Consider the following 15202-nt stretch of genomic DNA (forward strand, 5'->3'; position numbering starts at 1 on the left):
GCCAGGGCCCCGCCCCTCCACAAACCCTTTGTGATCCCATAGCCCGGGGCCCTCAACACAAGCAGGTGCACACTTTGAGGGAAGGGACTAGCATCGTCTCCTTCGCAACCAGAGTCCCTAGCCCAGCCGCCGAGGCCCCCTAGCCTGGGGAACTCCTGCCTGCTCGGGGGCCGGGACGCCCTCCCTGTGTGCCTTTAACCCACGGCGGGGTGACCGCGGGGCCTCCACAGAACCAGCGGTCACAGCCGGTCCAGGGAGGCCTCCGAGGCCTCCTCGGAGCCCTGCTGGGGATGGCGCAGCCGCAGCTCCCCGCCTTCGCTCCGCCCCCTCTGGCTCCCCCCCGAGGCCCGCGAGGGGCGGGGCGCGCGCGGTCGTCATGGCAGCGCCGCCGACGCGGGGGCTGGCAAGGTGAGAGCAGCATGGGGAGCAACCCGGAGGACGTCGCCCCCGGCCCGGCCGGGTCCGCCAATGTCACCCCCACTGCGGACTCTTCGGCTTTGGCCCCGTCGGGCGAAGAGGGTAAGAAGTAGGGTGCCCCTGGGCGCCAGGCCGAGTCCTTGGAGCGGGCTGCGGGCCGGAGGCGGCGCTGTGGAGAGAGCCTCAGCTGTGCCCAGGTTTTGGGGCAGCCCCAAGCGCGGGCTGGGAGGGGGCCCTGGGGCGGGGTGCAGCGCCGGCCATCCTGGTAATCGAAGGAAGGTGTGTCTGTGGCTTTGCTGTCAAGGTCTCGGGGAGGCGGACGCTTCTCTCGACCCCTTTGCAGGGTAGCCCCTGAGAGCAGGCCCCAGGTGAGCGAGAGAGCTTTCGTCCCGCCCTGGCTCCGCTCGACCACTCTGTTTTAAATATCTTTGCGACCGAGAAATCACTGACAAATTAAGCGTAGCCTGAATGTCGGCCCCAGCAGCTGCTCCCCCGCACTCCAACCGCCCCGTTCCAGTTTTGGATGCTTGCTTGGAAGTCTGTGTGTGTTGAGCAGGGCGGGCCTTGGCACGAGGGCTGGGATGCCCCTGTCCCACCTCGGAATGCCTGACTTCAGTTCCAGCTTCCCTCTGAGGGGAAGGATCACCTGGAGGGCAGCAGGTGATGCCTCAAGGAGTTGAGCCCCTGCCACCCACGCGGAGGGTCCGGATCAGGCTCCTGGCTTCAGCTTCTCCCAGTCCCAGCTTTTTCGGGCATTTGGGAGCGAACCAGCAGATGGAAGCTCTGTCTCGATGCCTTTCAAATAAGCAAAATAATTTTTAAAAAATAAATGAAGGTGTGTGTTTGTAGGTATGAAACTGTGCTCAGGGCCTTACTTAATCCTTAGTGCACCCGGGAGATGGACATTGCTGTGCCCTGCCTTTCATGTATGCAGAAATTTAAGTATTTTACTCCAAGTTACACAGTGCAGATTCCCTGGATAGAGCATCCAAGTGTGACTGTCAGCCCTTGGATTTCCCAGAAATTAGCTGTTCTCAGATGGAATAGTTTGGAGGGAACTATCTCCAAAATGAGCCCCTCCCCTTTTAAAAAATATTTATTTATTTGGAAGAGTTATAGAGAGAAGGAGAGGCAGAGAGAGAGAGAGAGGGCTTCCATCAGTTGGTTCACTCCCCAGATGGGCGCAGTGATGCCCAGAGCTGTGCCGATCCGAAGCCAGGAGCCAGGAGCTTCTTCCCGGTCCCCCACGTGGGTGCAGGGGCCCAAGGGACCTGAGCCATCTTCTACTGCTTTCTCAGGCCACAGCAGAGAGCTGGATTGGAAGAGGAGCAGCCGGGACTAGAACTGGAGCCCATATGGAATGCTGGCGCCGCAGGCAAAGGATTTTAACCTACTGCGCCACAGCACTGCCCCCAAAATGAGCCCCTCTTCTTTAGATTTTTAAACACACTGCCAGAAGTGTGACTGAAAAAATTTGGCTTAGATTCTTGACAGTTTCCTGCCTAGCTGTGTTATTCTCTACTTTTTTGCTTTACAATTTTAAAATGCCTTATTGTTTAAGTGCATGAGCAGGAAGCTGGAGTCAGGAGCTGGATCCCAGCACTGAACCCAGGCACTCTGACGTGGGGCATGGCCATCTCAACCTTTAAGCTAAATTCACACTTCCTGAAACTTGAATACTTAAACTCAATAGCTAGCAAAGCAAGAATATTCTCATAACTTTCTCTACCATATTTCCCTTGCAATCTGTTCCTTTATTTGTAAGTCACAAAAATGAGTTGTATGTCAGGGGTGTGTTGTGGCCAGCATGGAACCTCCGTGTGTGCAATTCTCAGTCCTTCCCTTCTTTGTATCAGGGAAGGGGCCCAAGGAGCCCAGTGGGAGCTCAGCTGCAGCTTCTGCTTGAGATCTGCTGTGCTTGCTGTGTTTCCTGGCCAGGATGCCAAGGCAGCATTTTCTAGACTGCATTCCAAGTGATCCATGGTTGCCTCAGTCTGGGAAAGGCAAGGTTCAAGTCACTCCTTCACTCCAACCTCAACTATCTGAAGAGCCTGCATATGGGCGTATTTTAAATATCCTGAGATGTGTGGGAGCTAGGGCTCTGCCTAGCTTTGTTTAATTTAACACTTCTCAAATTGAAAATAAAACTCATTCTATTTGGAACATCTCTTATTTTTAGAATATTAATTTCTTACACACCCTTTTTGGGAAATACTGTTCTATTGTATTTGTTAGATACACAAAAATTTCCTTAAGCAGGTAAAGGCTTTCATTATGTACATCCATCCACATGTCAGGTAATATGCTGGCATTGTAAGCTTTCAGAGACTAAGGACATGGGAAAACTGCATTTTGTTATTATTTTTTTGACAGGTAGAGTTACAGACAGTGAGAGAGAGAGACAGAGAGAAAGGTCTTCCTTCCATTGGTTCACTCCCCAAATGGCCGCCATGGCCAGCGCTGCGCTGATCTGAAGCTAGGAGCCAGGTGCTTCTCCTGGTCTCCCATGTGGGTGCAGGGGCCCAAGCACTTAGGCCATCCTCCACTGCCTTCCCAGGCCACAGCAGAGAGCTGGACTGGAGGAGGAGCAATTGGAACTAGAACTTGGCGCCCATATGGGATGCTGGCATTAGCCAAGTGAGCCACGGCGCCGGCTCCACATTTTGTTATCTTAAAAAAGAATGTCAAACTATAATGAAAGATTCAAGTTTTGTTTAAAAACACACACACACATATACAAGAACAGAGGAAGTGCTGCAAGGCCTGAGCTGTGGCTGTGGTTGGCAGCGGGAGTACTGATGAGCATGTGTTTTCTTATGGAAATTTCCAAACTGGGGTAAGCATGTGTGTGAAATGTATTTATAAAACGTTTTTCTAAAGATATAAGACAAATTTATTTCCTTTCATTTTAAATACAATGTTCCTTGTCCTAAATCTTGGTCTGCAGATCTGCTTAGCAAATTCTTTAATTCATATAGTACAGAAATCCACTCAGCAAAAGACATTTCTTTTTATTTATTTATTTGAAAGTCAAAGTTAACAGAGAGAGGAGGAGACACTGAGATCATCCATCCTCTGGTTCACTCCCCCAAATGGCTGAAGCCAGGATCCAGGATTTTCTAACTGGTCTCTCACACGGATGCAGGAGCCCAAACACTTGGGCCATGTTCCACTGCTTTCCCAGGCCACAGCAGGGAGTTGGATCTGAAGTGGAGCAGCCGGGACTTGAACCTGTGCCCATCAGGGATGCCGGCACCACCATAAGTGCAGGCTTAACTTGCTGTGCCACAGTACTGGCCCTATCAAGACATTTCTAAGATGCAGTTACTTAGAGACCATGGCGCTTTTAAAACATACAAACAAAAACCCACAACAGATTAGTCAGTGAGAGCTCTGAGCATGGATTCCTAAAAAGACATACACGAAAAGATGGAAGGAATGAAAACAACAGTGGCCAGCCTATGCTTCTAAGAAAAGCAACAGAACACGTGGGCCTTGCCAAAGATGCCTTTTAAGTAGTATTTTAAGAGCATTAAGGAAAGGTGTGCATGTAATAAAGGAGACCTCTGCTCCTTCTTTGCTTTATTGAGAACTGAATGTGGGAAAATCACTTTTAGAAAAAGGAAGTGGAAGATCCCAGGCACGGGAAGAGCTTCTGTGAGCCAGGCCTCCCTTGGGTGTGAAAAACCAGTTCCGTGCCAAGGCATTGCCAAGCTGGGATGTTCTGGAGGGTGTCCAGGAGGCTTGTGGGAACAGGTGATTTTTCAAATCATTTTAGACTGTCAGATAAAATTGGCTTTATTTGAAGCTGTTTTGAGAGCCTGAGTTACTCTAGCCCAATAAGGCACAGTGGAAAAGCTGTGGAGCAAGTGATTCTGTGCTCTGCCCCAATTAGCTGTGTGATTTTGAACAAAATGTTTCATTTTTCTGGACATCACTTTCCTCAACTGCCTAACCTGCCTCATAACAGAGATGAGTGCTTCTCTTCATGTCGCTTCTCAGTTAGGGTGCTGACCTGAATCCCCTCAGTGGGTGCTTCCATGACCCTCATTCTACAGCTAGCATTTTTATTCCCTTTCCCATTACTTTTTTTTTTTTTTTTTGACAGGCAGAGTGGACAGTGAGAGAGAAAGACAGAGAGAAAGGTCTTCCTTTGCCGTTGGTTCACCCTCCAATGGCCGCCGTGGCCGGCGCGCCACGGCCGGCGCACCACGCTGATCCGATGGCAGGAGCCAGGTGCTTCTCCTGGTCTCCCATGGGGTGCAGGGCCTAAGCACTTGGGCCATCCTCCACTGCACTCCCGGGCCACAGCAGAGAGCTGGCCTGGAAGAGGGGCAACCGGGACAGAATCCGGCGCCCGGACCGGGACTAGAACCTGGTGTGCCGGCGCCGCAAGGTGGAAGATTAGCCTAGTGAGCCATGGCGCCGGCCTCCTTTCCCATTACTTTTATTTCTTTCCTCTTCTTCTATCCTGAAATTCTGTCTTCTTTTCTTCCCTACCCCAGTGACACCCATACACTCACATCTTTGAAAGAGGGTTTTGTTTTGTTTTTAAAGCTTCTGGGATAATTTATATGTGATGATAGATCCATTTATTTTTTCAAAAGCTCTGGAGGCTCTTGCCAACCTCCAGGAAGATTATTATAATCTGTGTATGGAGAAACACCGGAAAATTAACCATTTTATATTACGTATACTCCAAGAAGTGGATGAAGAAATTAAAAAGGGGTAAGGAACACCAATGCTTGATTATATCAGTAGTATTCAAGGGTACTCAGCGGTGAAAATCCTGTCCTACTCAGTGATTTTGTAGCCAGTTGAAGGTGCTTTATTCAGATAAGTAGCTGAGTGACACTGTCAGCAAGTTTCAGAGGTGGTATAGGATATTGAGAAGAGCGCTAGACCACAAGTCTCCAAGCCTGGGCTCTGGATTTAACTCTTGTGAGTTGCGTGGGTTTAGGTAAATCACTGAAATTTTCAATGTTACTATCTATAAAGCAGGGATACTTTGTGAGAAATTGTTATGCAGTGTATAATAAAGTGCTTTTGCAAAGTCTGTAGAATGTTCAGAAGCTTTAAGTTACCTATGTCTGTCTATCTAGTTAAGTCTACCACAGACTTGGTTCCGGTAAATGTTATCTACAATGTTACTATTTACACATGATGAAAAAAATCCTTTCCTTTCTTTACTGGATTTATTTATTAAAAGAATTTGTTTTTAATATTAACAGAGTGGAAAAAGGAATCACAGTAAACATTGCTGGTAACAATCGTTTAATACCAGTAGAAAGAGTAACAGGTGAAGATTTTTGGATTCTTTCCAAACTTTTAAAGAATCATCCGTGTATTTCTGGTATGTGTCCTTAAGAATCAATACCTGCTGCTTTTCATTTCCTGAGTTTGGAAGTATTCTTTATAAGGAGTATCAGCTTCTATTCATCTGTATCCCTTAGGTTTGGATGTTAGATACAACCTCCTAAGTGATGTTGGCGCATACTATGCTGCAAAGCTGCTGCAGGTATATTTTCCTACAGAATATCCCTCTTTCTGTTGACAGTGAAACCACTTAGGCTAATGGCACATACAAGATCACTAGTTTTTGCAAAATATCAAGGGTCCTGACTCTGCTATATTGTTTATTTATTGAAATGATTTTTCAGCTATATTTGTTCCACTGAAAACTCATGTGTCTTATTAAGAGCTGGAACCCAGAGTCCCTGAGTCAGCTGTCAGGCACATGTGCACCACGACTGAACACATAAAGCACAGCCATACTTCCAACTGTTGGTCAAAGCTGAACGTAGTCTTTTCTGTCATTTATATTGCAATTATATTTTTGCTTAAATGATGATCTTTTATTTGTTTTAATGGTAGTTGCTTTTCTGGAATTTTAGTTTTTCTGGGTCATAAAGATATCCTTTGGAGTTAACAACATTTTTACTAAAATAAAGTTTGTATGTTTATGTGAGTGTACATGTATAAATATAAAATTGATTGATTTCCAGAAATGTATGTGTAGTAAGTTTATTTTACCTCTTTATTTTAGAAACAACTTTATCTCATTTACTTAAACCTTATGTTTAATGATATTGGGCCAGATGGGGGAGAACTCATTGCCAAAGCACTACGTGTAAGTACTTATGTACTTCAAGCTAATGCTTTGTGTGGGAATTTTAACTTCTGATACCTTGGGGAAAAAAGTGTTAAATGTTAATATGAACTTATTTTAATATTGTAGGAATGTATTTTTTACTGTACTTCAGTTTATTGAAGTGTGGACATTACATGAACACCTATGAACACATTTAAAAAATAAACAGCTTTATTGAGATATAATTTACATATATAAAATATATCCTCTTAAAGTCTTTGATACACTTTTTTTTTTTTTTTAATTATAATCACAGAGTTGTGCAGCCATCACCACCATCAGTGTTCTTAGGACATTTTCTTCCAACCCCCCACTCCCCCGAAAGCAGCCCCAAACCCATTATCAAATACTCTCCCATTTTTCCCCTCCCCTACTCCCTAGCCTCTGGTAGTCACTGATCTACTTTCTGTAGATTTTATATATGAGTAGAATCAAATAATATGTGGCTTTTTGTGACTGCTTTAACATATTCAAGGTTCACCCATGTTATAACATACCTGCACTTCATTCCTTTCTGTTGTCAAACAATATTCCATTTTATGGGAACATTGTAGCGTACTCATCCATCAGTTAATGGGCAGCTGGTTTTTTTTTACTTTTTGGCTGTTAGGAACCATGTATGGATATCTGCACATTTTTGTATAGACTCACATTTTCAGTTTTGGAGATTGTATACCTAGGAGTGGAATTGCTGGGTCATGTAATAACTTTGTTACCATTTTGAGGAGCTGTTTCCCTAAGTGGCTACACCTTTTTACAGTTCTCCCAAGTCTGTGATCATGTATCTTGTTTTGCTGAACTTATTTATTAAACTGTTTGGCTTTTTTGTGGATTCCTTAGGAATTTCCATAAAGTACAAGATCATGCCATATACAATCAGAGTTTTACTTCTTTTCCAATTTGGATGTTTGCTTTCTTTTTTGCCTAACTGCATTGGCTAGAACCTCCAATATAATGTTAAATAGGCAGGGTGAGAGCAAACATCCTTGTCTTTCTGGTCTTACAGGGATCTGAATGCATTTTAATGGTAATTATGTGCACTATTATATGTCCTGTTTATTCATTAAAACAATGAAATGTCTAAAGTTTTCTTTGTGGAAGATTTACCATAAAAGCAGACAAAGAGATGGAGTTAAACTTCTGCAAATGTCTGAGAAATATTACTTTAAAGGTGATTTGGGGGGAGAAGTGACTACGTAATGTGTACAGACCCACCTTTAGGGTGAGGAACATGTCCTGGAACCAGCTGCAGATGATGGCTGCACAACATTCTGTGAATGCACCAAACACCACTAGTTTGAACACTCTAAAATGATTAATTTTACATAAATTTCACCTGAATACAAAAAAAGTGAAATGGTGTAATTTTCATAGAAGATAAATTTATAGACATTGCATTAGAAGGAAAGTTTACCAAAATCTGCTCTACTTACTGTTTATTGTTTAGGCACTTGTCTCGGGAGCATTCTTTCTACCAAACTAGATTCTTATCTATTACGGGGGAAATTGAAGGTTAACTTTAAGAAACATGTCCTACTCCATGAAAAACAGATGAGTCTACAAATAGTAATATGGTTTCCTAACTCATGTAATTTAGAGAATTCTGTAGACTAAAACTTAATTAAGTTTTGATTTTTTTCCTTTCAGAAGAATACAACTCTGAAATACCTAAGAATGACTGGAAACAAGATTGAAAATAAAGGTGGAATGTTTTTTGCTACAATGTTGCAAATAAATTCCTCTTTAGAGAAATTAGATCTGGGTGACTGTGATCTGGTGAGTAAATGAGTTATGAGAAACCACCCTGATTGTGGGTCATTCTTCCATGAAACCTAACGGAGAGAACTGTTCAGGAGACCAGCTAAATGAGTCTTTAAGAATGATTCATCTTGCCACTAATGTCCAATGTCAGAGAAAAGGTGTTTCTTCCTCTCCCTCAACATAATAGTACAGACTGTTAATAAAATCAGATTATAGTAATAGTAAATACTATAGAAAACTACCCAGTATAATAAAAACATTCTAAAACTTGCATTCATAGCTCATTTTAATTTGCATTGGCTTTTTTAAAGCAAAAAACTGGGGACTGGCACTGGGATGTAGTGGGTAAAGGCACCGTCTGTGTGCCAGCATCCATATGGGTACTGGTTTGAGTCCCAGCTGCTCTACTTCCAATCCAGCCCTCTGCTATGGCCTGGGAAAGCAGTGGAAGATGGCACCCACATGGGAGACCCAGAAGAAGCTCCTGGCTCCTGGTTTCAGATCAGTGCAGCTCCAGCCTTTGTGGCCATCTGAGGGAGTGAACCAGCAGATGGAAGACACTCTCTCTCTCTCTCTGCCTCAGCCTCTCTGTAACTCTGCTTTTCAAATAAAATAAATACATCTTTAAAAAAAAAAAAAAGAAAGAAAGAAAGTGGGGCTGGTGCTGTGGTGCAGCGGGTTAATGCCCTGGCCTGAAGCACCAGCATCCCATATGGGCGCCGGTTCTAGTCCCGGCTGCTCCTCTTCCCATCCAGCTCTCTGCTACGGCCTGGGAAAGCAGAAGAAGAAGGTCCAAGTCCTTGGGCCCCTGCACCCACGTGGAGACCTGGAAGAAGCTCCTGGCTTTGAATCAGCACAGCTCCAGCCATTGTGGCCATTTAGGGAGTGAACCAGAGGATGGAAGACCTCTCTCTCTCTCTCTCTCGTCCTCTCCCTCTCCTTCTCTCTCTGTGTAACTCTGACTTTCTAATAAATAAAAAAAAAAAAGAAATTACTCTTTTTTAATTAAATAGTACCTCATTAGTATAATATAAATTCTTTAAAAAAAAAGATTTATTTATTGATTTGAAAGAGTTAGAGAAGAGAGAGAGAGAGAGATCTTCCATCTTCTGGTTTACTATCTAGATGGCTGCCAACTGGGCCAACCTGGAGCCCAGAGCTTCATCTGGGTCTCCCACATGTGTGACAGGGACCCAAACACTCTGGTTATCTTCCATTGCTTTCCCAGGCCATAAGCAGGGAGTTGGATCAGAAGTGGAGCAGCTGGGACTTGACCCAGTGGTGGCTTTACTCGCTATGCCACAACATGGGGCCCCCAATTTTTTTTTAACTTTGTTTATTTGAAAGGCAGAATGGCAGAGGGAGGGACTGACAGGGAGAAAGAAAGATTTTTCCATCAGCTGATTTGCCACCCAAATGGTCCCAACAGCAAGCAGTAGCTTAACCTACTGCACCACAATGCCAGTCCTTATAAGTTCTTTTATTTATGAAAATAGCTTATAGATACTTATTATTTATATTATAGCATTAAAAACTTAAAATTAGGATGCTAAAAGCTGCTATGAGCTGCCTTCTGGCCTGATAAAGAGAAATGTGTGTTTTGTATATCTTCAGACTTCACTTTGTCAAACATACTTTCAAAAATTAAGGCCCAATCTTTTTTTTTTTTTTTTTTTTTTTTTTTTTTTTTTTTTTTTTTGAGAGAGAGAGAGAGACAGAGAGGTGTTCCATCCAATGGTTCACTCCCCAGATGGCTGCAATGGCTAAAGCTGTGCCAATCTGAAGCCAGGAGCCAGGAGTTTCTTCTGGGTCTCCCACAGGGGTGCAGGGGCCCAAGGACTTGGGCCATCTTCTACTGCTTTCCCAAGCCATAGCAGAGAGCTGGACAGGAAGTGGAGCAGCCGAGTCTTGAACCGGCGCCCATATGGGATGCTGATGCTTCAGGTAAGGCGTCAACTCACTGCGCCACAGCGCCAGCCCCAAGGCCCACTCTTAGGAACCTGGTACATAGCTTCAGAGTAATGCAAAATTCACTGGGATATGACAATAGTAAGATGGGCCAGGTAGCTCTTTGGGGTTGTTGGTTTAAGGTAGTAGATGCTACCTGTATGGTTCTGGGAAAGCATTAATTCAATATTCATTTTGGATACATGTCAGCCATTCTGTTAGGTACTAAGACTACCAAAGCGATTCAGATATGGCTCTGACGCTTAAAAAGCCCCTATATTTTAAGAAGATTTATTTATTTATTTATTCATTTGAAAGGTAGAGCAACAGGGGGAGGGGTTGGGAGAAGGGGAAATCTTCTATCTGCTGGTTCACTTCCCAAATGACAGGCAGGTCTGGGCAGGCTGAAGCCAGGCTGGAACTCCATCCTGGTCTTCCACATGGGTGGCAGGGGCCCAAAGGGCCATCTTCCAGTGCTTTCCTAGACATGTTAGGGAGGTAGATCGGAAGCAGAGCAGCTGGGACCCAGACTATCACTCCAATGTGGCATCAAAAGTAGCATCTTAACCTGTGCCACAACACTGGCCCCCCAGCTTATATTTAGCTGGTAAAATATCTATCTATGGTGCAACAGGTTAAGCTGCCACATACAATGCCGGCATCCCCTACTGGAAGGTCTTTTCAAGTCACAGCTGCTCTGCTTCTGATCCAGCTCTCTGCTAATGTGCCAGGGAGGTGGCAAGTGTTGGCCCAAGTTCATGGGCCCTGCCACCCACGTGGGAGACCTACATGTAGTTCCTGGCTCCTAGCTTCAATCTGGCCTAACTCTGGTCCATTTGTAGCCATTTGAGGAGTGAACCAGCAAATAGAAGACTGGTATCTCTCTCTCTGCCTTTCAAATAAATAGATGAGAGAGAGAGAGAGAGAGAAGGGGAGGGGAGGGAAGGGGAAGGGGAAGGGGAAGGGGAAGGGGAAGGGAGAGAGATGGGAAGAAGGAGAGAAGGGAAGAAACCAAGAAAAACACAACCAGAGAGAAGAGATGGTGACGGGATGGTCAGTTAAAACCTGGGAAGGTGCTGCAGTAATAAGGTGTAGGAATAACCACCATGGAGAGGGTCTGTGGCAGAACACTGCAGGCAGGGGAGCTAGCGTAAGACACAAAGACAGTGCTTCCTTAAGTAGGGTATGAGTAGCACTGCCTGTATGGGCGATGAAGTAATTTTTATATTCATGTTTATAGATGTTTCTATTTATTTCAAGGGATGATTTTCTTTTATGGCAGGACACAGAATATTACAATGGAACAGTGAGCTTTGTGGAAAAGTATTAATAGGAAAGTAGTACTGAGAAAATATTTTGCATATTCAGATATGGCAGCAGTCAGAAGGGAGGAATAATGAAATATTAAGTATGACAGACTTTCATAAAGAGAAAGTCAGCCTGGCATTGTGGTGCAGTGGGTTAAACCATGGCCTGCAACACCGGCATCCCATATGAGCACCAGTTCAAGTTCCTGCTGTCCCACTTCTCATCCTGCTCCTTGCTAATGTGCCTGGAAAAGCAGAAGGTGGCCTGGGTGTTTGGCCCCTGCACCCACGTGGAACACCCAGATGGAGCTCCTGGCTGCTGGCTTCAGTGTACCCCAGCCCCAGCTGTTGTGGCTAATTGCGGCATGAACCAGAGGACTGAAGATCTCTCTCTTCTCTCCGTGTGTGTCTTCCTCTCTAACTCTGCCTTTCAAACAAATAACACCCAAGGGAAGGAGGATTAGGCCCTTCCAGTCTGGTAGAGGGAGGGAGTTCAGTGAGAGCTGTGACAAAATCTGATTAGTAACATGTTCCCACCAGAGTATGAGGAAGAAAATGAAAGGCTTGCTCAGGGATGTGCACTGCCTAAGTATCCTAGCCCCAGCCAGAATCCATGTGTGTGTCTGCACATGGAGGTCTGCATCCCTGGGCATCGGATAGAAAGAACTTTGAGGCTTGGCAGCAGACTTGGGGCAAGCAGACCTGGGGCAAGCGTCCAGAAACTGAACAGCGAGACATCAGGGAACCACCCATGCAGGCTGGAGATAGATTTCAGGGCAGAGAAAAAAGAATTTAGTAACACTTCATTTCTGAATTTGATCAACCTACAATAGAGCAGGAAATACATAAACCTTTTTAAAAAAAAACAATTTTGACTTATCAGAACTTCAGATCTTGAAATATTTATGTAGGAGAATTAATTTATGAAGTTTGTCAGTTTCCTTAATGAATTTACCTGTTTTTAGGGAATGCAAAGTGTGATAGCATTTGCTACTGTACTAACTCAAAACCAAGCAATTAAGGGAATGAACCTCAACCGACCCATACTGTATGGTGAGCAGGTATGTGTACAAAGTGATGGTAGGTAATAAAAGCAGCAAAATGATAAATAAAACTAAGGTACTACTGCGATTTATGTTCAATATTCATTATATTTTTGGAATTGTTTACTTATAAAGTACTAGTTACAAACAAACTTATTTAAAGGAAAATTATACTAATGCTTGATAAGATATTTATAACTAAATATGCTTTTAGATGTAGCTCATGTGTCACCTTTCTTCTGAGGAAGTAAACTTGTGAGGTCAAAGTACTTAAAAGGAAAGCATAAATGATCAAGTGGCAGTTTTTTACTGTTATGGTGATGTGACTTAGCCATTACTAAATCTGTAACAAAACAGTGGTCTGGTGAATTGGGATTTGGTCATATCTCTAGGTAAGGTCTTGGCTGGAGACAGAAAGATAAACAAAAAGCATGGTTCCCGCTTTCAAGGCTTCTCCCTGTTTAACATTACTCTCATCAGTAAAAAGCTAGGGAATAGGAATTAATTTAATTATTGTTTTAAACAAAAACAGAGATATCACTCCTAAGAGGAAAGGTAAATGTTTAAAGCACTTTGTGTAGCCCAAAAAAATAAGCATTCGAGTTCAGGTTCAAATGTTCATTTAAGTTCAGTGTTCAAATGAACTTTAAACTTCTTTTTAAAGACAATTAACCGTGTTTTAAAAAACTTTTTAAACTGATTTGAGAGGCAGAGAGATGGGGTTGGGGATGGGACAGAGTACCCATAAAATGGAATATTGTTTGGCAGTAAAAAGGAATGCAGTGCAGGTATGTTACAACATGGGTGAACCTTGAATACGTTAAAGCAGTCACAAAAAGCCACATATTGTTTGATTCTACTCATATATAAACAAGTCTACAGAAAGGAGATCAGTGGCTGCTGAGGCTGGGGAGTGGGGGAGGGGAAAATGGGAGAGTATTTGATAATGGGTGTGGGGCTGCTTTCGGGGTGGGGAGGAGGGAGTGATGAAAGTGTCCTAAGAACATTGGCCAGTCCCGCGGCTCACTAGGCTAATCCTTCGGTAACCCGGGTTCTAGTCCTGGTTGCTCCTCTTCCAGGCCAGCTCTCTGCTGTGGCCCAGGAGGGCAGTGGAGGATGGCCCAGGTCCTTGGGCCCTGCACCCGCATGGAAGACAGCCTGGAAGCACCTGGCTCCTGGCTTCAGATTGGCACAGGGCCCGGCCATAGCAGCAACTTGGGGGGTGAACCAATGGAAGGAAGACCTTTCTGTCTAACTCTGCCTGTCAAAAAAAAAAAAAAAAAAAAAAAAAGTCCTAAGAACACTGATGGTGGTGGTAATGGTTGCAGAGCTCTGTGAATTAAGTGCTTGTACTTCCCTGCTCTGCTGTTCCTATATAAAAGCCTGTAAAATTATTCCATTTAAGGGTTTTACTGTTTATTACATGAAGGACAAATAACAAAATAAGAAGCAGTAAGATGTTGGATCTCAAATTTGATTGTTCATGGGGAGTTTGGAAAAATGTCATTGTCAAGTGCCACTCTGGACAAATTAAATCAGTGAATGGGGCTAAAATGCTTTACTTTGTCTCCCTTCATAAGGGTGACCCCTCTTTTAAGATTCTTAGCCTAAAATGCAAATGCAAAAATATCTTGGGTATGTCATCTGTGCCCAGGTACCAGGTAGAGTAGCATTGCACCCTCTAAGTGGTCAGTTTGCATTTCAAAGCCCCAAATTAGAAATCATCCCTTTTTTTCAATGTCAAAGCAATACTCCCAACAAATCAGATTTAGAGTTACAGAATACTGAACTATAAAAAATAAATTTCAGTTTGCTACAGAATGCTTGTTTTGTGCCAGGTCTTTTTCTTTAAGATTTTATTTATTTATTTGCAAGGTAGATTTACAGACAGAGAGGAAGAGACAGAGAGAAAGGTCCATCCACTGGTTCACTCCCCAAATGGCCACAATGGCTGCAGCTGGGCCAATCCAAAGCCAGGAGCCAGGAGCTTCTTCTGGGTCTCCCACGCTGGTGCAGGGGCCCAAGCACTTGGGCCATTTTCCACTGCTTTCCCAGGCCATCAGCAGGTAGCTGGACTGGATGTGGAGCAGCCAGGACACGAACTGGCACCCATAGGGGATACCAGCATCACGGGCAGAGGCTTAGTCTACTGAGCCACAGCACAGGCCCCACTAGGTGTTTTTTATATGGATTATTTTAGGGACAGCATAATTTCACCACTTTATAGAAAAATAAATAGGCTCAGTTGGGTAACATAATTTGCCTGTGTTTGTAAAGTAAAAGGTAAAGTTAGCACCTGGACAGTTTTGGTTATTATAAACTTACCTTTTGTGCTATTGCTATGTGGTTTCATTTAGCTTTTAAGATTTTTCTGAGTACTTGTACCTAACAAAGAACATATAGTTTTCCATGTTCTTCATCAGCATTTTCAGTGACTATAAAGCTTATGAGAAGGGCAGGTGCTTGGCACAGTGGTTAAGATGCTGCGTGGAATGCTCACAACTCATATTGGAGTGCCTGTGTTGTTTTTTTATTTTTTTTTTTAGAATTATTTTATTTATTTGAAAGTCAGTTTC

The 15202-nt window shown here is 43.9% G+C and overlaps 1 protein-coding gene across 5 annotated transcripts in view; it reads left to right on the forward strand.

The window, feature by feature from the left end:
• Nucleotides 1–67: 67 nt before the first annotated feature.
• LRRC34 (leucine rich repeat containing 34) overlaps nt 68–15202 on the forward strand; it is a 28004-nt gene continuing 12869 nt past the window's right edge. Inside the window, exons 1-8 of one of the 5 annotated variants that reach the window (XM_051818778.2) lie at nt 385–519; nt 4035–4173; nt 5025–5145; nt 5649–5770; nt 5871–5935; nt 6464–6547; nt 8216–8344; nt 12549–12644. In XM_051818778.2, coding sequence (XP_051674738.2) covers nt 4137–4173; nt 5025–5145; nt 5649–5770; nt 5871–5935; nt 6464–6547; nt 8216–8344; nt 12549–12644 — 654 coding nt within the window. In that variant the 5' untranslated portion in view covers nt 385–519; nt 4035–4136. Of the gene's footprint in view, nt 520–4034; nt 4174–5024; nt 5146–5648; nt 5771–5870; nt 5936–6463; nt 6548–8215; nt 8345–12548; nt 12645–15202 lie in introns of all 5 variants that reach the window. The other 4 variants (XM_051818775.2, XM_008266460.4, XM_051818779.2 and 1 more) reach the window with 4 other exon arrangements.

The sequence above is a fragment of the Oryctolagus cuniculus genome, chromosome 4, assembly GCF_964237555.1.
Source record: "Oryctolagus cuniculus chromosome 4, mOryCun1.1, whole genome shotgun sequence".
NCBI classification, from domain to species: Eukaryota; Metazoa; Chordata; class Mammalia; order Lagomorpha; family Leporidae; genus Oryctolagus; species Oryctolagus cuniculus.